Source organism: Lampris incognitus, chromosome 17 (assembly GCF_029633865.1).
Source record: "Lampris incognitus isolate fLamInc1 chromosome 17, fLamInc1.hap2, whole genome shotgun sequence".
NCBI lineage: Eukaryota > Metazoa > Chordata > Actinopteri > Lampriformes > Lampridae > Lampris > Lampris incognitus.
Window position 1 is genome coordinate 12834702 of NC_079227.1, and position 23561 is coordinate 12858262.

A 23561-nucleotide genomic window follows, 5' to 3' on the forward strand; every position below is an offset into this window, starting at 1 on the left:
CAACATGGAATAGATCTTCTCACATTTTAGAACCTACGGGGTGCGCAGTGAGCTAGCTGCTACTACTACATAGACGAGCTAAACGTAACGAGGCAAGTCAGTCTGAAACACGTTTCGCCAGTGACTCAAAGAACAAACTGGATCGCAGCAAAGGACAAATGAGGATAACGTCACTATACACCTAGACACGAGTACTGCAGGGGGAAACTACATGCAGCGTGCACTCACAACACGAACAGTCTCCACGTGTGCTAGGCAAGGCACATCTAGCTTCAAACTAAAAGGGAACCAAGGCTGCGTCACTCACAACCGGAGAAGCTGGCCAGAGTCTTAAAGGGGCAGAACACTACAAATGTCCCAGCCTTTTTTACAACCACATTTATAACCCGCAGCTCAACTTTGATACTGCCTTGCCCGTTAACGGGCAACATTTTCGACGGTCGCAGTTTAGCGTACCTGCAACATGACGTCAGTTACATGAAGAAACTACTCCACCGTAAAACCTGCGTTGTAGCGGAACAACGCCATATAACCCGTAAACACTCTTGGTAAGTAATGTTTACGTCAAAACAAATATGACGAACCAAACAAATATGCCGAGGAGCAACGGAGGTCGGTTATACTTTCTAGGACGATGAAACACAGCCGCCCTTTCCTCTGTCGTGTCACTCTCTGTACAACACTTTCAGTACCACCGTTAAGCAGGATCAGTCCGTTTGGACCACAATAAGGAGTTAACGATTGTTTCGGAACTTACTGTGGACATGTTTCGTGTAATGTTCAAAACACAAACCTGTAAACAAGGACACACGCTGCGACACGTAGGTTAAGCGTCTCTCTCTTGTGTCCGGGTCAAGTCTATCATCTGCGCAAGTTCCGGAGTCCTATAAAGAAACCACGTTGTGTGCTGCCCCCTACTGTCCACAAACCAAACGGCTCTCCCATGAGGAAGACCATACCGGTGTTTTTCATGTTTTAGTCTATTTACTACAAATCATATACATACGTCAATTACCCCCCTACCATTTTCCAAAGCACCCCCTACAGTTTTAGTTTGTTTTTCATGTGCTCCAGGCCCTCTCGTTCCCATTCATTTCAGTGCGGTGTGAAAGTCAACTTGCAGAGTTGCTTTAGATACTAGGTGAACATGTAGTCGCCGTATTTTCAGTCATCACTGCAGGATAATGCAGCTGACAGCTGGGATTCATCTGATCTAATCTAATAATCTTTTCCGGGGCTTTCAATTACATTGTGGCACAATGGAAGCTAAGACAAAAAAAAAAAGGCGAAGTGAATGCAAACCAATGGCTGGCTGGGAGGAAGGGGGAAGGAAGGAAAAATGAGTTTAAAAAATAATTTAAAACACTATGATATACTTTGGAAAATTGTAGGAGTTAGGGTTTCACATTTCATCAAAAAAATAGCCAAGCGTTAGTCAATAATAATAATAATCTTTAAACGACAATCTGAGCACATTCAATACTCACATGCCCCATCTCTACTCTAGAAAACCAGCAGTACTTTGTGTGTGTGTGTGTGTGTGTGTGTGTGTGTGTGTGTGTGTGTGTGTGTGTGTGTGTGTGTGTGTGTGTGTAGGGGGGGGGGCACAGTTAAGAACCACAGTTAAGTCATAAAAACCTTACGACTTAACAGTCCATATTTCATTACAGCCTTTAGATAAAGGCAGAGAGTGCATTTATAAAGAGCATTCATAAATACCCAATTACATTTCAGGCACAAAATGTGAAATTCACAGATAGGGCCAAAAGACTTGTCTGAAGAGGACTGTGGTAACAAAATCAGCAAAGAAACTTAAGTCAGGTGCATGTGAAGGTTCTGACATGACATTTAGGAAAAGAGACCCAGAGGAGAATGAAGGGGGGGGGGTAATGGGTCTGGGTAAAGCCAATGAAATATAAAATTATTAAAATGTGGTGCTGACTTCTTTTTGGTTACATGAAAAATTATCCCTGAGAGTAATGAGTTTAAGACAATATTTTGATTAAAGCGATTAAATGATTCCAAATAACACCATTTCTCTGATAACCAGTTATAGATTATTTTAATAACCGTTCTGCAGTCCTAGCTTTTTGTATAATACAAATAGTATCCGATTACCTTTCCAGTGACCTTTGACCCGTGCAGTAAAAACAAACAAACAATTTAGGCAATCACCAAAATCAATAAATCAAAGATTGATCAAAAAATCTACATGATCTTACACCTATAATGATGCAAAGCCATTATGTAACTGTTTCTAAAGTGGGAGTAGCGCCTTTATCAGTTTGTGACGGTATTATTAGTGTGTATGTAAACAGACCCAAGCTTTATCGAAGGTCACACAGAGGGACTGGACTACTGAGGAGGACTTTTAATAGTCGGCCAGCCCACCTGTCAATCACACCGCTGACTTCTATGGTGGAGGGGGGGGCAGCATGACAGCTTCATGCAACAGAATACACACCTCTCTGCCTGTACATATATGAACACACACACACACACACACACACACACACACACACACACACACACACTCTCTCTCTCTCTCTCTCTCTCTACCTGTTCCTACTGTGTGAATGTAAAGCCCTCTGGCCCTCTGAGACTGTAACTGTGATTTTTGGGTTAAACAAATTAACCAGATGTCACTCACGTAGCACTACAGCCTCAGTAACATCCAGTAATAAGCAGCAAACCAGCTGAGTCTGCAGGTTCTGGTCTTCAGGAAACTAAATCCAATCCTGCAGATGATCTGTGTTCCTCTGGAATGTCAGCTGCCAACATACATGACCGGCAGACATGTACCATACCGTCGGCCTCTCATCTTTTCTGTCTATTTCCGTCTTCCCATACATCATTCTGACATGTTAACCTGCCTGACAGAGGTCCCAAAATGACAAAATGATCAGCTGGACACCGAATCAAAAGAAAATCCCTCATTCAGTCATTCATTTATTCTGCCAGTCTGTCTTTCATCCGTCATCCCTCCAGTACAGGGTGGATTATTAAATATAAAGAATCATTAGCTTTTATCAGACACTTCAATGTGGTGCTGTGACCTCTCTCTCTATCTTGCTGTCTCTGTCACTGACAGGCCCCGCCCACTCTCTAATACACTGGGTTAAAGGCAGCAGGAGCATTCTTACCCAGACATGTGCCTCTGTCAGTCACACACACACACACACACACACACACACACACACACACACGTTTCCACTGTGCCCTCTGTTAGTGAGCAGGAGACTGTGTCACTTCTGCACCCAGTCCTGTTTCTCTCTCTGAGGCCTGAAGCCAGAAATTCAACATATCTTCATATCTTCCTAAATCTTCCAGTTTCCTGCCAAGACATCGGCCTCTCCCAGGATTCAGACAATTCAAGCGGTTATCACACCAAAAGAAGTTTTTATTTTCTCTTATTCTGTTGTTATTATCTCTAAGAGTTAAAAGAGTAGGGAAGTCTTTTACCTTGTGCGGATTTGTAGCTTGCGAGGTTTGTCCAGCCGTAGTTTGGATCTTCCAAGATGGCAGCCATCAGCAGCTGGATGCTGGCACTCCTGTTGGCACTCCTGTGCCCGTTCCAGATGCCACTCTCCGGACTGGGAAATGCTGAGGAGGTGGGTATGGAGGAGGTCCACCGTGGAGACTCAGAGGAGGAGGGTCACCTAGAGGAGGAGTTGGCGGGTGATGATGGCGATGATGAGGGTGGAGCTGGAGAGGAAGAAGAAGAAAACATAGGGGAGGAAGAGGTTAATGAAGAGGAAGGAGAGGAGGAGAGTGATGAAGAAGAGGCGGGAGGAGAAGAAGAGCTGTGGGAGGCTGAGAAAGAGGAGGCTGAGGCTGATGAAGAGGTAGAGGAGGCTGCAGAGGAAGATGTGGCTGCCGAAGCCCAGGAAGAGAACGATGAAGGTGATGACGAGGAAAGAGATAAAACTGAAGAGGTAGATGAGGGAGAGGAAGCTGAGGACGATGGCGAGGATGAAGAGGAGGCAGCAGAGGAAGAGGAAGACAGTGAGGAAGAGGAGGTGGCTGAGAAGGAAGATGAAGCAACTGAGGAGGAGGCGGCAGATGAGGAAGAGGATGAATCTGAGGATGAAGAGGCAGTGGAGGAAGAGGTGGAGGAGAAGAGTAATGAAGAGGAGGCAGTGGAGGAAGAGGAGAGTGACGAAGAGGATGCAGGGGAAGCAATAGAAGAAGCGGAGGAAGAGGAGAGTGACGAAGAGGAGGCAGTGGAGGAAAAGGAAGAGGAGGGTGATGAAGAGGAGGCAGCAGAGGTGTTGGAGGGAGAGGAGAGTGATGAAGAGGAGGGTGATGAGGAGGGTGAAAGTGATGCCGAAGAGGAGGAAGAGGTGACTGAAGTTCAGGGAGACGATGCAGAGGAAGATGAAGGTAGTGTCTTCCTCACTGTATGACATCAAGAGTGGCTGCAAACATGGCATGAAAACAAAGAAACTAAAATAATAGTGTATTTATTAATGTGGCACTTAATTCTACGATGTGGATATGATGCTCAGGATATGATGTCACATCTCCTGTGCTTGTGTGCACACTAAAGGCTAATTCAACAAGCTTGATGTTTTAACCCGTATCCTGACCAAATGTCCAGCACCATATATATATATATATATATATATATATATATATATATATATATATATATATATATATATATATATATATATATATATATATATCCGCTCCTCATTTGTCGAGCACTCACAACACCATTGACAGTTTCGGGGGAAAAAAAACGCTCTCTCTCTCTCTCTATATATACACACACACACACACACACACACACACACACACACACACCATAGTACCTAATTTCAACTACATATACACATTAAGTTATCATTGTTTAAAATCCATATCTAGGGATAGCCAATTATTTCCCATTATAGCTCATCGACTTGAAATATTGAATCGTGACGGTCTTTGCATTTTGTCATATCATGATACACAAATTCGCAGTCTAACAATGAGATTCTATTACCTAAAATGTCTCACAAAATTCGTTTTGAAATGTCTGAGGTATTATTTGAAAACCAGTTGATTTGATATTCTGCGTTACATTACCAAACACTTCAATGTCGTGAACCTCAGGTGGATTCTTAATCATGATATTTTTGCACAACTATAGGCTACTAATCTACTGGTAAAACTCAAAGGTAGCATCGTTTACTAATGTCCTAAACCAGCTGTTAGATGGTTAAGCATGTGTGTACTGGCATTACATATGAGTTATCAAGTGGCCACCTTCGTTCCGTGATGTTTTGTTGAGTTTGACCCACAAAACCACACACACAACTTGTCTACAAGGACTCACAGCTGACTCAGCAGAGCCAAGTCTGTTTTGACTAATTCTCCTATACTGTCCACACTGTAATGCTATCCCGAACCCTACAACCCAGTTTGCTGAACTGCCTCAACTTCCCTTCTATTGTGTTGTGTAATCTCCATCAGTGGATGCTGTGGTCTTTTCTGACAGTGTGAGGTCAGCTGTGAGGACTGCAGGAATGCTGTCACACTTGAACAGTCTTTTAATAGAGTGCCAAGTCTGTGCTGCAGCCAAGACTATCTACCCAATTCTAATCTTCTCTGACCCGCAGCGCCAGAGTTTTGAGACAAAAAAAAAAGTATTGTTGACTTTATAGAATTAGCCAGAGTCTAGTTAGTAGCCAGTCAGTCTTTTCAAGAAAAAAAAACAAAACCCTGATAAGATAAACATAATTCAATTTGAGAAAGCTGTATACAGAGGTAGTATCATCATCAATGCTATTCTGACTGAACAAGAGTCAGTGCTACGTAACAAGCCAGTCATCTTACGGAATCCAAACTAGACACGCCCCCCTACCTCCTCTTGCCAGCCAATCAAATCACAGCTCATGAGTCCCAAGCATTAACGGAGATATCATTTATCTAACTGTGAGTGACGCACCGTGCTTTGAAGGACAGACGTGAAAGTTCATTGTGGCTTTGTTAAACACCTCCCCATCCAGGCCACAGTTGGAGAGATGGGACGAGAACCTGGCTAGATCTGGAACAGGTTGAGTGATACAGAAGTGGGCTAGGTTAGCAAAAAGGATATCTGAATGGGATGTGCAGATAATGGGAAATATACGAGATGTTTTTAGGAATAGGTCGTGATGTCTTGTAGGGTAAAAACTGATCTTCATAATATTCAAATATTAGTCTTGAGCAGCAGAAATATGGAGTAAACCAAAATTCAGACCTTATGTGTGTTTAGGGACTCTGACTCTGCTGACTCCTTCTTCACAGAGGATCCTGAACATGACTCCCATGTAGAGAGTGAGGCTGACGAGAGTGAGGAGGAAGAGGAGGAGACCAGTGCTTCACACTTCCATTCAGGATCCCTGTGTAGTGTCTGCTCCATCTGTCAGGTAAAATGGTTGTTATTGTGTAGATGTTCACCAGCAGGTGCTTGCCAGGTGTTACTAAAGTGTTCATCAGGCATTTGCAGGGTCTCCTCTAAATGGGTGAATGAGTCACTTATGGCCCCCTTACATTATGATTAAACTCACCTTAACTAGATGCATCACAACTCATTTAATTACAGTTATTATGTCCACTAAACTTGCAAGATGAACTCCCCTACTATAACGTAAATATCGCAGGAACAAAGTAAATGCACTCGGGTTTGTGAATAATTTTAAAGTTTCTGCACCACCTTTTCACAATTTCACTTTCTTTTAAACTATGCCTTTCTTCTCACTGATTATTAGAATTGGCAATATCCATCATAAGCTGCATAAAGCTGCTCTCCATCGCTGTTAGGCCATGTTTACACAGCAGGTCTTGTTGCCCAGTTCAGTTTTTGACTGCCTGTATACATCTGCTTTTAACGGTGACCCATATCCCACTCCGGTGCTTCCACCATAATTCTGTGGTTTGCCCTTTAAACAAGCCACGTGCGTCAGCCGACACGAATATAACATCCGCGCCTTTTCACCACGTCAATACAAATGCAGCGAGGGTGAGATTGTGAGTGTTTTCAGTGATGTGCCTTTCGACACGACCACACAAATCCTGTCTATGTGGTCACATGGGAGTCGCGCTGGTAGATGTCAGAGTCCTGTCCGATTTATCTCCACATATGATTGTGGTCAAAATCAAATCTGAAAATACCCGATTCCATCGGCTTTGCTTCCGAGTTGCAAAGTCATAATTCATATCCGATCTCTTTCGCATGTGAACAAAAAAACGGGAATTGTTCATTGCTGTTTTTTCTTTTTTTGGACCCCCACCCCCCTTTTTCTCACCAACTGTATCTGGCCAATTACCCCACTCTTCTGCGCTGTCCCGGTCACTGCTCCGCCCCCTCTGCCGTTCCGGGGAGGGCTGCAGACTACCACATGCCTCCTCCGATACATGTGGAGTCACCAGCTGCTTCTTTTCACCTGACAGTGAGGAGTTTCACCAGGGGGACGTAACGCGTGGGAGGATCACGCTACCCCCCCGAACAGGTGCCCTGACCGACCAGAGGAGGCGCTAGTGCAGCGACCAGGACACATACCCACATCCGGCTTCCCACCCGCAGACACGGCCAATTGTGTCTGTAGGGACACCCAACCAAGGCAGAAGCAGCATGGGGATTCGAACCGGCGACCCCCGTGTTGGTAGGCAACAGAACAGACCACCACGCCACCCGGACGCCGAATTGTTCACTTCTATGGGGTAGTTTAAACGTGGCCTCAGTGGGGTGTTGGATGTCGGAGGAAGTGCAGATGCTTTTGGTCTTGCTCTCCACTTTGCTCCTTGATTTGCCAAGTTTTCCTACTTTTTGTGTTATTTTTGCTACTCCTCCACAAGCAGTCCTCAACTCTAAGAGCTAGATGATTTGTAAAAGTGAGCACGTGTAGCACACTTGATAAGAATGACACTTACAAGGGCTGGTGTTTTTGTTGTTTTACTCCATCTGTCAAATAGACATTACAGAGGACACGTTTTCAGAGCATGGCTCACTATACGAACGGCAACACTCATCTCACGACTCTATGTCCCAGAGTGCACGGCGAGAGCCAGCACTACGTCACACAGGCTAGAAGCAATTAACCTGCAGTGCCCTCCTGTGGCGAGAACCGGCTATCACAACAACACAGCAGACAATTCTCCTCTTTACTATTAGTGAGTGGTCAATGAAGGTAAGTATATAAAATAAAAAATAGATGGGGGGCTACTAAATCCCAAGTACCCCACACTCTCCCCTCAAAAAGATAATGGCGTCCCGACATAACAAATCTACCAGTCCACATTGCATAACTTTTCATTGAAAAGATAGGTTATTACTAAGCAGGAGTCAATCTGGATACTGTACTGTAATCAGTCATAACATATAACACACATCTCCTATTAATGGTATATGTTTGCAGTAAATAATGTGCACTTGAATCCACTGCTTCGTCCGTCTTGAGGCCGGGGAGCTATAGTATCTGACTAAAAGCAAATAACCTTGTAATAGTAATATCCCTGGTGGTAACAGGTGTGTTCTAAAACACCAATGCTACAGTAACTCTGTGTCTGGTGATCACAGGACAACTAAAATCACATAGCTATAACAATTGTAACATGTCAAAAGTTTTTTTTTTTTTTTTTTTGTTTTTTTTTGTTTTTTTTGTTTTTTTTTTATTTATTTATACTGAGTTGTCTGATTTGCTTATCTACCAGACACACTAGGCTGCCCTAGTCTGTGATAAGTAAACACTGGTGTAGGTTTTCTATTTCTCAAAGGATATGCTTTTTCTCTGGCAGGCTGCACAGCTTCCCCTGGAGGAGGCTGCAAGGCATCTTCTGGTGGAGGCTGCAAGGCATCTTCCGGGCTCTTGTCGTCATCGGGCTCATCCTCTTCTTCAGCTCCAGATGTCTCGCCATTCTCTGACACTGTCCCATTGTCCTCTATTGTTGCAGGCTGCTCCGCAAAATCCTCTTCATCTTGACCGTCTCTTTCCTCCGGGTAGAACTCCAAGGCGTCTGGGCTCAGCTGACTCTGGATCCGCTCACTGGCTCTGACTGTTGGTCGTCCTACGATGCATCTCCAGTTATCCTCATCATCTGAGTCACTGTCCTGTTCCTGGTTCCACTGCATTTGTCTGTCTGTCTTCTTTCTCTCCCGTCTAGGTTTCACAGGTAAGTCCTCTTCTCTTGGTTCCACCGGCAGGAAGTCGCATGGCAGAAGAAGGTTCCTATGCATGATTCTGGTTCGTCCTTTTCCATTCTCCGGCTTCAGCTCATACACAGGGCTGTCGGCGTGCTTCCTCTGTGTTACTACATGCACCTGGTCCTCCCAGAATGGTCTTAATTTCCCCGGTCCTCCTTTCTCGTTCAGGTTGCGGATGAGAACCCTGCATCCGGCATACAGCTCTGTCCCGTGGGCCTTTTTGTCGTATAGTGTTTTGTTTCTGGCCCCCTCCTTCCGTGCTGTCTCTGATGCTAGGCGATAGGCGTCATTCATGCGGGCCTTCCACTTCTCTGCATATTCTTGATGGGATAGTGCCTGGTCCTTTGCTCTAAGGCCAAACATCAGGTCAATGGGAAGTCTTGGATTTCTGCCGAACAACAGATAGTAAGGTGCAAATCCGGTCGCTTCATTTCGGGTGCAGTTGTATGCATGTATCACCTTTGGGAGTGACGCTTTCCAATCCGTTTTCGCAACCGCTGGCAGGTTTCTCAGCATCGCCAGAACCGTTCTGTTGAAACGCTCGACCTGACCATTTCCTTGCGGGTGATACGGTGTTGTGTGAGAACCCCTGACTCCACTGTACTCCTGCAGCTTGGCGAAGAGCTTATTGTCAAACTCCTTCCCTTGGTCATGGTGCAGCGTCGCCGGGAAACCAAATCTCAGCACAAAGTCCCCGAATACCTTCTCTGCGGCGGTCTTGGCAGCTTTGTTTCTGCATGCATAGGCTTGAACAAAACGGGTAAAGTGGTCCATAACCACCAGTATATACTCGTACCCTCCCTTACACTTCTCTAAGTGTAAGAAGTCAATGGAGACCATCTCAAATGGGTGTGTGGTCACGATGTTGGTGAGAGGGGCTCTGGTTGGTTTGTTGGGGCGCTTGGTCTTCAGGCAGCTACACACCTGTGTGATGTAATGTTCCACATCTTTCTGCATGTGAGGCCAATAGAAACGGTCCCTCAACAGGTGCAACACCCTCTCCACGCCTAGATGGCCCAGGTCTCTGTGCAGTTCTTTATATACCAGCTCATGGAACTTTTTCGGCAGGACTAGCTGAGTTCGGGTAGCTGTTTTCCGGCGCAGGATGCCATCATCATCAAGGCACAGCCGATGCTTCTCTCTCATGAGTGTCGCAACACCCCTGCTCGCACACTGTGTTTTTCCCCGAGGCCACTGATTGGAGGTTATGTACTTCAGCACCTCTCCAATGACAGCATCCTCCCTCTGGGCGTCTCTCACCGTCTGACTGGGTATCTCTGCCACAGGTGATGTATGTTCCTTCTCAAACTCGGCTAGTGCTGTGGCTATGGTTACCGGACACATCCAAGGCTCAGCTCTCTCCAGCTGTACTGACAGCGCCTGGGTCACACTGTTCATGACCTCGGGGTGTACTTCTTGTGAACAGGTCTGCATGTACTGCTCCATCGGCATGCGTGAGAGGCCATCTGCGTCCCCATTGGCTCGTCCAGGCCGGTACTTGATAGAGAACTGGAAATCGGCTAACTCTGCTACCCACCTGTGGGTGGTCGCATTCAGTTTGGCTGTCGTGAGCACATAGGTGAGGGGATTATTGTCTGTGTAGACAGTGAATGATGGAGCGTGGTAGAGGTAATCTCTAAATCTCTCACATATGGCCCATTTCATCGCGAGGAACTCCAACTTCCCTGAGTGGAGATGGTAGTTCTTCTCAGGAGTTGTCAGTGTCCTAGACCCATACGCGATGACTGCCAGCCCACCCTGTGACTGTCTTTGATACAATACTGCCCCGAGGCCCTCTCGTGACGCGTCGCAGTGAAGGATAAAGGGCTGTTCAAAGTCTGGGTAGCCCAACACTGGTGGCTGGATGAGGAATTCAATCAACTGACAGAGGACCTGTTGGTGTTCAGCTGTCCACTTAACTGGGTGAGAGGAGGGCAGATGGTCTCGGGAGCCCTTCCTCCCCTTGTCCTTTCTCTTTTGTTTGAGCTTCCCCGCTGCTGTCTTCTCTGGGGTGAGGAGGTCATAGAGAGGCCTTGCGATTCGGGAGAAGTTAGGTATGTAGGGCCGGTAATACGAGATGAATCCCAGCATCTTCCTGAGCTCTCCGATGGTCGTAGGTTCTCTCTCCTTCAGTGCCTGGACCGGGGCCACATCAGCGGGGTCCATTGTGTATCCATCCTTGGTCACAAGCCTTCCCAGGAACCTTACTTGGTTTTTGAAGAGTTCACATTTTCTTGCCGTCAGCTTGATTCCATGGCTTCTGTAGCGGTGCAGTACTCTTCTCAGGTGCTGGAGGTGTTCGTCGAATGTGGTTGAGTGGACCAGGTTGTCATCTAAATACGGCTGACAAATGTTGTCCCTCAGCCCAATCAAACATTCCTCCATGGACCTCTGGAACTCTGCTGGTGCTGAGGACAGTCCGAAGGGAATTCTCACCCATTCATATAATCCCCACGGGGTGATGAATGCAGTCAGTGGACGGCTGGACTCCTCAAGAAACCCCTGGTGATATGCCTTCCCCTGATCCAAGACAGAAAACCAGGCACTCCCCTTCAGGCTGTCGAGCATATCCTGGATGCGTGGTATTGGATGGCGGTCTGGGATGGACCTCTTGTTCAACTCACGGTAGTCACAGCAGAGGCGGAGGCTCCCATCCTTTTTCCGCACACACACGATTGGGCTTGAGTAGGGTGATTTTGACTTAGTTATCCAGCCTCTGTTCAGTAAATCCTCGAGGTATTCCTTCACTTCTTTATGAAGAGGCTTTGGGACTGATGTGTATGTCCGCTTCACCGGTGTGGTGTCACTCAGGCGGATCTTGAGCTGGAGTGATGGAATAGTCCCCACATCATGGTCATCGCGTGCGAACACACTACTCTCCTCCCGCAGTAGCTCTCTCACCTGCAGTTGTTGTTCAGGTGTCAGGTGGTTCAGAGGGACAGGCGGGTCCCATAGATCTTCCTCCTGGTGTTCCGTCTTGACATCACCTGGCCCTTTCAGCTTTGTTGTGTCTCTAATCACAGGTCTTCGTTCTGTACCTGTTGTGGAGGTCCCTGGGATGACTGGGTTCACTGTACTAGTCCCATCCACATCCAACGGCTTCACGGCGGCAGGGTAGATGGCTCTAGTTCTTTGGGTCTGCCCCAGGGGAGTCCGTGGCGGCAGTGTGATGTCATGAGCTGTGACGTTAGTCACTGGGACAGCGATGCGTGACCAGGTTCCCTTCTGTAAACATACAATGTTTTCATCCACCTTCAGGCCCTCTGGCCACTTTGGGTTCACATTAGGCTCAAAGAGGACGTTCTGGTCTGCTTGGAGGGGCCCTGCTCTAACACCACACTTAACAATCTTTGTCTGGCCCGCCGGAATAGTCATGCTTTCTCGGCCCACTTTAACCATCCCCTCACCTTCCATATCATCTTGGCTGTTTATCAGCTTCACGAGGACTTCAGCCTTCTTGTAGTCAACCGCGAACGCAATGCTTAGTGCCTTTGTGATTACACTTGATGGCTGTCCAGCTCCAGACTCTAACAGGTGTTCAATTACATTGTAACCGATGATCGGTTCTTCTGCGGTGCCCTGGTGTGTGGTTACTAGTATTGGCACAGTGAGTTCCATTGGTGGAGTCTGAGTGGTGCTATTCGGTGCTAACTGGACAGTCACTTCCACCCATCCAGAGAAAGGAATGGTTGTCTGGTTTGCTGCTTTACCAGTCAGGGTGCCAGGGCCAAGGATCTCTTCTGTGCTTCTCACCTTGGTGTGTGGGAGATGTTTTCTCCTCCATTCTTCACTGATTAGGCAGACCTGCGACCCGGTATCCCACAATGCCTGTGTGGCTACACCATCAATGTAACAGTTTATCATGTATTTCTTTCCAATTAGGTTCAGCAGCTGTGACTGGCGTTTTGAGGAGATATGACTCACTGTGGGTGCTTGCTGTTCCCGCCCTGCCTCGTCTCGCTGTCGGGCAGACACTCTGGCTTCTAGTAGCTGAATACTGTCGTCGATGAGCTTGCTGGTGACAGTACAGCTAGACGTGTCTACCTGCTCCGATTTTTCAGGCCTCTGAGCTCTACACCCTCTTGAAAGATGGCCACTCTGTCCGCATTTGAAACAGTGGTTGCACTGGTCGCCCCTTTCACTGTCTTGACAGGCTTTGCATCCGCGCTTCCTCACAGGCTGCTGCTGACGAGAAGGTCTTTGGCCAGAGGAGTGGTTCATGGCTTTTCTCATCTGTTCCATTTCTCCTTTCAGCTGTTGGATTATCTCGTAGAACGCAGACTCCTTTTGGTTCCCTGCCTGTGTCTTAAGGGCTTTCACACTCGCGGATGTTGATGGTGACGACTCCTGACCCCCGACCACTGCAGCTTCCGCTCCTAGATACTGATGTGCCTCAGCTCGCACTTCCCGCACTCTGGTTTCCTTACTGTGGGAGCTCTTCTTGAATTTCCGCTGTCTCTCTGACTCGAAACTTGCGGCCTCTATCATCTTAACAATGAGAACATCATCAGTAGTTGCTTGATCATCGAGATAGCTCTTGAGCTGATATTTTACCTGGTCACTCACTAGCCCAGTTCCCACAGCTCTTAGGAACTTCTTCTGTATCAGTTCAGGGCTGTATTGTTCATCAGAGCCAGGCTCTCTCGCTGCTGCTAAGAGTCTCTCTTTACATGCTATGGCTCGGAACAGGAAGTTCTGTGGTGACTCCTGACTGTCCTGTGTGATGTTGATTAGTCGGTGATATAGGTCCACAGAGCTATCCTCTTTGAAATGGCCTTTCAGAATGGTCCTCAGCTGAGGGAGGGTGAGTTCGGTTTTGATCTCTAACAAGTCACGGAGAGTCAGCCCAGGGCTGATGGCTCGGATTACAGCCTCTATTATCTCCAACTCGCTGTGGCCTTTTCTCACCCCCATATCAATCTGATGCGTAAGATTTATATAAGACAACTTGTCTATCTGCCCCCGTTCTCCTATTTGGCCATTTATCTTAAAGTCTCTGCGTATGGTTACTTCAGGGGGTTGGATTACTGACGGGATTGGGTTTGAAGGTTGACTAGGTCTACTGGGTTCTTTAAGACTTAGTTTCTCACTGAGGCGTGATATCTCTTCCTCAAGCGCTTTTGTGGATGCAGTAAAGCTGGACTGTAAGGCCTGGTATTGTTCATGTAAGCTTGCCAATTCAGCAGCATCCTTGTTAGTACTGTCTGCACCTGCACCAGTATGTGACTCCGCCCCTCTCTGCTTCATTTCACTAGAGAGGTCCACTAGTCTGGACAGAAACTGACGTGCTACCTCTTCATCCTCCTTCTCAATTGCTTCATCCACAGTTTCACTAATAAGTCTGATCAGCGCATGCCTCTTTGTCTGGTTTTCAGTGGGGACTTTAGCAATAACACACACCTCTTTTAACTGGTCCAGCCCTAACTGCAGGAGGGTCTCACTCAGCCTGTCTTGCAGTTGCTCAAGCTCCAGTTCCATTGTTGGTCACGTGTTCTCACTCCGCTCCCCACTTCTTCTCCTGACAATGGTGGCAATGGCGCTGATCCCGGGTTTCGGCACCAATATTTGTAGCACACTTGATAAGAATGACACTTACAAGGGCTGGTGTTTTTGTTGTTTTACTCCATCTGTCAAATAGACATTACAGAGGACACGTTTTCAGAGCATGGCTCACTATACGAACGGCAACACTCATCTCACGACTCTATGTCCCAGAGTGCACGGCGAGAGCCAGCACTACGTCACACAGGCTAGAAGCAATTAACCTGCAGTGCCCTCCTGTGGCGAGAACCGGCTATCACAACAACACAGCAGACAATTCTCCTCTTTACTATTAGTGAGTGGTCAATGAAGGTAAGTATATAAAATAAAAAATAGATGGGGGGCTACTAAATCCCAAGTACCCCACACACGGTTTCCATGGCGTTTTCAGATTTCATCTCTTTGGAGAGAAGAGACCGTCTGTCCATGGCTCTGAGGCTGAAACAGAGTCTCGCTGCCCTTGGGAACCAGACTGGCTTTTCTTTGTGGAGACTGTTTTCACTTCTGGTCATGGAATGTGAGGAATTAATTTGGATGAATCGACATTTGAGGCACTGAAATATATTAACTTGACAGAGGCTTCAAAAGATGTCTTAACAGAAAGACGTCTGAAGGTAGTGACATTCACTTAGGGGTGGACGACCCATTGACAAATGAAATAATGATGAACGTTGATTAAATGTCAGGAAATAACGTGACAGAAACAAGTTAAAGAAAGTTGCGACTACAATAGGAAAGCTGAAATAACAGCAAACAGTGATCCTATTTAGTGTATATTGTGACATTGCAATAGGAGAGACCTGAAATAACAGCTAATAGTGATCCTAGTAAGTGAAAGTTGAAGAAGCTCTCAGAAGTTGGACAGCAGGAGGCTTTGTTAAAATGCCTCCTCTCTCTTCTCCCTCCAATAAAAACACCCGCTGTGCCAAGCTCAGCCAGAAAATCACAGAGCTTGAAAAAATAAACTCTATGCTCTACCAAATACAAGAGGACACAAAACCTGTTGACACTCTGATTGCTACTCCCCAAGCTGATGTCCCGGAACTGGCTGACAATCAAAATCAGGGACATGAAGCGCGTTGCGGAGCAGTTTTCAGACATAATGAGCCCCACACCAATGACTATGCGGACACTATTACCTAGTCCGACCCGAACCCGCTTTAGACTGACACCACAATAGATAAGGATATATGCAATTGGCTAAATTGGGGCGATTGGCTAAATTGGGGCACAAGACAAAAGACCTGTTCTACCCCTGCAGTGTCAAACCCTGAGTTCTGGACAGACGTTGTCCAAGGTAAAAGATGAGTAAGACACAACAAGCACAGCTCCACTAATGTCTCGCCAAAGGCTAGGCTGTAGAACAGGTATATTGTCTTGGATGAGCTGCCTGACAGTGAGTACAATGGTAATGCCACAGCTAGCATTAGCATCGCTAGCTCAGAAATTAATGCTGAAACCTGTGCAGCCATGGCCAGTGATACAGCTAACCCCACAAGGAGCGCCTCTCTGTGGCGCCCGGAGGTAAACAACAGATCAATAGCCGCTAAAGAGAATGTCACATCATCAAAAAAGGCAGCATCACAGAAGAACATGCACCGGACATTCGAAAAAGAAGTTAACCGAGCCAGACAAGACATCAAACCACAGACTCTGTTGGTAGGGGACCATATAATAAGAGATGTTAAAAGCAAAGTTTTGAAAATGTTCTGTCTACCCAATGCCATGGTTAGCAACATGGTCCAAACACTACCATAAGTGTTATTCGACCATCCGGGCAGAGACACACTTATTGCGCATATTGAAACAAATGACACTCGTCTTGGCATGACGCATGGCTCAGAGCTGTTAAAAAGGGACTTCGTACCTAATGGATGTTCTACAAGTCCCAGCTCAGATATCTGTGTCAGGTCCAATCCCCACTTTAGGGAAAGGAATTGAACATTTCAGCCACTTGCTGGCATTAAACACCTGGCTTTCCTCCGCATGCACTGCTCAAAAACTAAGCGTCGACAACTTCAACCTGCTCTGGGAGAAACTAAACCATTTCAGAATGGAGAGGGTTCATTTAAACAGAGTGGGGGTCCACATGTTTATTGCCAACTTAACCTATGGTCTCCAGCACCCCACTGCTGGTATTTGGAAAGGGTCAGGAAAATCTGGGAAAAGTAGAGCAATCTTTTCTACCCAGGACAACAAGGTAGATACCATGGCTCATTCCCAGCCCCCCTCCCCCTACCTCTCAGAGATATCTCACACAAGTTAAGGATGCAGATAAAAGTGATTGACGAGGTGTTACTATGTGGCACCAAATGTTCCCATGTATCCAACAATCCAACGGCAATCTCCCTGCAGTCAGCATTACAGGGCATGCTGACTACTAGGACCGACTAGGCCTTACCCCATCTTAACATTTCTAAGGCTGTGGTGACTGGTGTTGTTCTCGCCGATCATTCCTGTGTTTTCTTTGAGAGTACTATCTCTATGCACACCAATGTTCAAACAGAGGTAATTACAAAATGGCTTATCACTGAAAGCACCAGTGAAATATTTATTCAGGCTCTCTCTTCCACACCCTCCCTCTCTCTTGGATCCCAGTCAGTGAGCTTGTAGATCATTTTAACTCTTAAATTACAGCTCTTATTGATGCCATTGCACCCACTGAGGTGAAGGTGGTCTCTGGTAAGAAAAGGTCTCCATGGAGATGTGCCACGCTGGTCAGAATAGAAAAAAAAGTGTCGTAAAGCTGAATACAGGTGGTGAAAAAAAGTCTTACTGTTCATTATGAGATCTATAAAGAGAGACTGCACATTGATAATTTGGAACTGAGAAATGTAAGGCGGTCTTACTTCTCTGACATTATTGCCAAAAACAACAATAATGTACATGCCTTGTTTGCTGCTGTCGAAAGGCTAACAAATCCTTCTGTGGCAGTAGCCTCTGAATTTGTATTTACCAGGGCCTGCAATGGATTTCACTCCTCCTTCAATGACAAAATTCTGAAAATTAGACTAGTAGTCAGTGCCGCCGTACTAGGTACAGGGTATGTGTTGTTGCTGGGTCCAACTAAAATCAATTCAAACAGCCTGACACAATTTGATCCTAGCAACCATAAAAACTTGGAGGACATTATAAAACATCTGAAATCCTCCTCCTGCTGCCTTGATATTCTTCTAACAGACTTTGGCCTCAGATCTTCTACAAATTGTAAACACGTCTCTTCTGCACAGGCCCTGAAAACTGCAGCCATCAAGTCACTCTTAAAAAAGAATAACCTAGACACTTCACTAATGAACAATTAGGCCCATATCAAACCTCCCGTTTCTAAGCAAAATCGTTGAAAAAGCAAATTTCCTGCAGCTGAACAACTTTTTGGCACTAAACAACTGTTCTGATGTCTTCCAGTCAGGATTTCAACCACACCTCAGCACTGAGAATACCCTTGTTAAGGTCTTTAATGACATTCGCTTAAACACAGACAGTGGCCGAATTTAAGTCCATATTATTGGATCTCAGTGCTGCATTTGACATAATCAACTACAACATATTACTAGACCGATTGGAAAACTGGGTGGGACTTTCTGGCACAGCACTAAACTGGTTTGAATCCTACTTAAAGGAAAGGGACTACTTTGTGTCTATAGGTAATTACAAATCTCAGCAGACAAAAATGACCCGTGGAGTTCCCTAAGACTCCATTCTGGGGCCGCTTCTGTTTAACATTTATATGCTCCCACTAGTTCAGATTATGGAAAACAACAAAATATGTTATCATAATTTTGCAGATGACACACAGATTTAGATAACTATATCACCGGGCGACTATAATCCCATACAAATGCTGAGTAAGTGCATTGAACAAATCAAAGATTGGATGTCTCAGAATTGTCTACAATTAAAGAAAGATAAAACTGAAGTAATTGTCTTTGGCGCAAACGAAGAATGAGTAAAAGTCAGCGCTCAGCTACAATCGGCATTGTTAAAAACGACAAACCAAGCCAGAAATCTTGTTGTAGTCATGGACTCAGACCTGAATTTATATAGCCACATTAAGATGATTACAAAGTCAGCCTACTACCACCTGAAGAATTTATCAAGAATTAAAGGATTTATATTTCAGCAGGATTTGGAAAAACTTGTCCATGAATTTATCTTCAGTTTACTTGCCTACTATAATGGTGTCTTTACAGGACTCTCTCTCTCTCTCAAAAAAAAAAAAAAATCGATCAAACAGCTGCAGCTGATTCAGAACACTGCTGCTCGAGTCCTTACTAAGACCGAAGAAGTGTATCACATCACTCCAGTTCGGAGGTCTTTATACTGGCTTCCTGTCCATCAAAGAATTACTTTTACAACTTTGCTCTTGGTTTATAAAGCGCTGAGGGCCAACATATATTTCTTATCTTCTGCAACACTATGAACCATCCAGACCTCTCAGATGGTCTGGGACAGGTCTGCTTTCTGTCCCCAGAGTCAAAACAAAACATGGAGGCAGCTTTCAGTTTTTATGCTCCACATATCTGGAACAAACTCCCAGAAACTGCAGGTCTGCAACAACTCTGTTCTTTTAAATCAGCGCCGAAGACTCTCCTGTTTGCCGCTGCCTTTTATTAAATAAAAGTTGAAGCTTTTTATTATCCTCTTACACTGCACTGTAACCTTCATTCTGTCTTTTTGTTTTTAAATGTCTTTTTATTGCCTTATGTTGCTTTTACATTTTGTCTTATTGCCTTTTATGTTTTATGTAAAGCCCACTGAATTGCCTTGTTGCTGAAACGTGCTATCCAAATAAATTTGCCTTGCCTCGCTAAGCGCTGATTGGCAGATCACTGTGTCAATCATTATTCTGCAAACAGGCAATTCCTACCAAACACCCCTGAGTGGTTGCTAGATGCATAAAAGTACAAAAGTGATAAGTAAAGCACGTTTTCAAAGCAGACTAGTACAAACCTTTAATAGACGTGTAATGGATGAGCAAAGCTAAACTGACTTGCACTGTGTGTGTTTTTTGCCCCGGCGTCAGCATTGTGACAGCTGTGACCAGTGTCCCTGTGAGGAGGGGGAGCAGGCAGACCACTGTCTACACTGCCATGTGAGTGCGAGTACAAATCCCTGTAGAATGAAGGCAGGATGTGGCTGACTCAGCACCTCCTCATCAACACCTGTCTTTGTTTTTACAGGAGTGCTCCTACTGCTACGTCTGTCCGCTGCTGTGTGACACCGTCTGCACACCGGGTGACTACTTTTGCTTTTTTACAAAAATAAAAAAAGTTTGGATTGTATTGTTGGAAAATATTTTTGCCCTACAATAACATAACCATTTTAGTGATCATACCGTTTTCTGTCTTGGCTTTTATGTTGTCTTCAGGTGGCCTTGTGGATGAGCTAAGTAGCTCCCTCTTTCAGTAAGACTCTTTTTAATTTCATTTCATTTATCAAGATGACGAGTACATAAGCATTTCATTGTTAGTTTCTGAGGAGCGCCGTTGGTTTGACATGCCTTGCTAAAGGGTACTAAAGTTGAGGCGTTAACAGAAAAGAGGTTGTCTGATTGATGCTGGCGACCTCTCTGCCGGCCAGGCTGCAGCCAGACCCTTTGAAACAGTACAAAGATCATTATACAATACAGCACCAGTGAGAATACAACCCTACAGTTTTTTTTTCTAAGAGGAGTTTATGTTACATGAACAGCACAGAAATGGTGCTTCACTCACAACCATGTCTGACATAAGTCAAAGGTGCTTTGTGTCATAATTCTTCTGAGGCATTTGTGGGGGTTGCTGAATGGTTGTAATTGAAACAAAGCAACCTCCAAAAGTCAAAAGTAATGGAAGACAGAATGTATAGAAATATGCATTACAATGTTGGTATTCTCTATAAATTGTAATACTGGACCTTCATATGCAAAGGTTTTTGCAAATACAGGGCAAGGACAATGTTTGTGGGTACAGGAGGCAGTGAGACAGGTCTGCAGGAGAATATCTACTATTGTTATAAGTTTAGTCAGTATAGTATGCTTTTGATGAAGGACATTGTGTTTTTACATATTGAGTTTGTTTTTTTTCCTCTTAAATAGCTGGACCAGTGGCTCTCAATGGCACTGCTGGTTTTCTGTTGTTAGGTAGTTGATTACATTCACCTGTTCCAGGTCTAATACCTCCCCGGTTGGAGGCTGAACAACTAGAACAGGTGAATCAACTACTTGGCAAGAACAGAAAACCAGTATTGGTGGTTCATGAGGTCCTGATTGAAAACCACTGAGCCAGACTGATGCTTTCACAGTAAAACAAACAAAGACCTCACAATGTGGTTGTATTTTTCATAATTCAATATATGGTTAACAAACTTGGTAATCATAAAAATTGACTTAGTCTTTTTTATTTTACAGGACTATCTCCTCCCTGCTGTGAGGAAAGTGGAAGCTGTGCTCTTGATCACCACCATGTGGTCGCATTCGGAACTGCCACTCAGTCATTGAGCTGCTAATGGCAACGACGGAAAAACTGTTTTAGGTCATGTTTAGGTAGGAATGTTGCTACTAGGTTTGATATTTTCAATATGATCAGTATGGACAGTTGAAAAATTTTTTTTTATTTCAAAAAATGCTGTTGATACACAAATCCCAGACACCTGAGTACAGCATTTCCTTGTAATGAACTGCCGCACCTAACAAGCAAAACCTGCTGCTTTCAGGAAGAGAAAAAAAAACCTTACTTTTCTGATAAAAGGGGTTAAGTAGTTCATGTTTAGCGTGTCTTCATTCAGGACCATTTACATAAACGAAGGAGATGAAAACTTTTCAGGCAATGAAGGAAGAGTTGAGGGACATTTTCTTCGATGTCCGAGGGGCAGGAATCTGTGATATCAATGCATGGGGCAGATTTGAAGTCTTTAATTAAATACCTTAATTTATTGTCATGTAAACAGTTTGCCGGTAGCCTAAATGTAGACCTAACACTGTACAATAGTATTATCGTGTGTAAAGAGTAAGTTATAATTTCACACCCATGTTGTGACAAATGCCACTTGTACAATACCAGATTTTCATCTGAAAATAAATTTCTCCATGTCTACATCTTACATGTGTGCATGCAAGCATCATGGAGGTCATCAGATCAGCCATCGTAACAGCCATGGCACCGTGGATATTTCAAGATCTACAATAAAGTATACAGAATGACATATATCATATCCCCAACTATGTTCTCTGATGTCATGTTTGATCACATGGGGGTCATAAGGATGACCAAATACATATTTACCATATACCAATCACCTGGCCAACATATCTACATATACATCTATATAGCCACTTATCTACCTACCTACAGAAGCTGGGCGTAGATGAAGATGCTTGCTGAGGATTCTGTAAATAACTTGTGTGCAAAATCTTAAATCATTTTTACAAATCTCATGTTAACTCACAGCACATCAGAACATGCTGGAAATGATGAACTGTGTGTTAGTTAGCAGGGATTCTCAGGGATGCCACTCATTTGGGTGGAAACGCCAGCTTTAAGAACGGATGAAAAGACAGATCTTTGTAGAATACCTAATAAAAGTTATTTATTTATCCATATTCATTTTGATCGTTAAATTAAGGATTTTTCCAGTCAACTTACAATTCCACAATAGGCCTATTTTATCTTTAAATAATAAGAGAAATGACACGAGTGTGTAAATAACTTACTTGCATTACTGCAGAGCTGATCAGATTGATCGATTGGCAGTTGAGGTTCATCTGTTCCAGGCAGGCTCAACAACCGAAGCTTTCTCCTATGAAATAAAGTCGTCACATTGGGCAGACAAACCATTTATCTGACATGACAGATGCTGTAATCTGATTTTCCAGGTGAAATATCTTATTCTGTGTAACGAGGGCAGGAAAAAATCCCTCAGCCATACTAAATATTATGTCCTGTGGTGGTGGTGGACGAAATGACACACAGTCCAGGCAGTCTTACAGTCTTTTATTGGACATCATGCAACTCTCATCACATCAGGAAGTAGATTTACATTCACTACAGGAAAGAGAAGGAATGCATCAATACCAGGACTGTACTGGCCAGCAGTCTGCCTGCAGATGTTCACACTCAGGCAACACTTCCATTGATTTTCCAGCTGTTTAACAATGCGGTAATCCCCACGTTGGCAAGCAGTCATGGTGTTCAACACGGCCGAGTTGAAGCACATGACTGTCCCATTAATGTCATGCTGACACTGAACCATTTTGCCCATTGAGAGCCCGGTCCGGTCTGGTTTGTGACACAATGGTGCATTCCTTGTTAACGGTAGAAAACAACACACTACAACTGACAGCCACTGACAGACAGAGTTTAGCTGCCATGTTGGTGCCTGCTCTGTTCAACAGGTGGTGTTTTTGGCCACTGTGCTGCTGGTCCATGTGCAGGAAATATGGGGGCTATATCAGACAGATATGGCAACAACTTAAATTTATATAGCGCCTTTCAAGGGACCCAAGGACGCTTTACACATGGTGGAGCAGACAAAACAAATAATACAAGAACAGAAAATAAAAACAGCAAAGACTGCCGGGGATGATAGGCCTGAACAGATGAGTTTACAGTTTTTTAAAAGTGTCCAAAGAAGCAGCGTTGCAGATCTCTAACAAATGGCAGAGGCTGCCACACTGAAGGCTCTGCACCCAAGAGTCCAAACATCAACACTGTAGCCAATTCAGGTAAAATCAATTTAATTTATCCACAATGTCATGGCAATAAAACTTGAAATTCAGCGTGGATGCTTGGTCTTCATTCTGCACCTGAACCCAGTTTGAGGTTGATGTGCGCACACTGTTCACCTCTGAACTCACCGTTCTGGCCACCGA

The 23561-nt window shown here is 44.8% G+C and overlaps 1 protein-coding gene across 1 annotated transcript; it reads left to right on the forward strand.

The window, feature by feature from the left end:
- Positions 1-3518: 3518 nt before the first annotated feature.
- LOC130127926 (uncharacterized) lies at positions 3519-20122 on the forward strand. Its single transcript, XM_056297641.1, has 5 exons — positions 3519-4383; positions 6277-6398; positions 19737-19805; positions 19894-19948; positions 20082-20122. The coding sequence occupies exons 1-5, from the start codon at positions 3519-3521 to the stop codon at positions 20120-20122; spliced, it is 1152 nt and encodes a 383-aa protein (XP_056153616.1).
- Positions 20123-23561: the final 3439 nt, after the last annotated feature.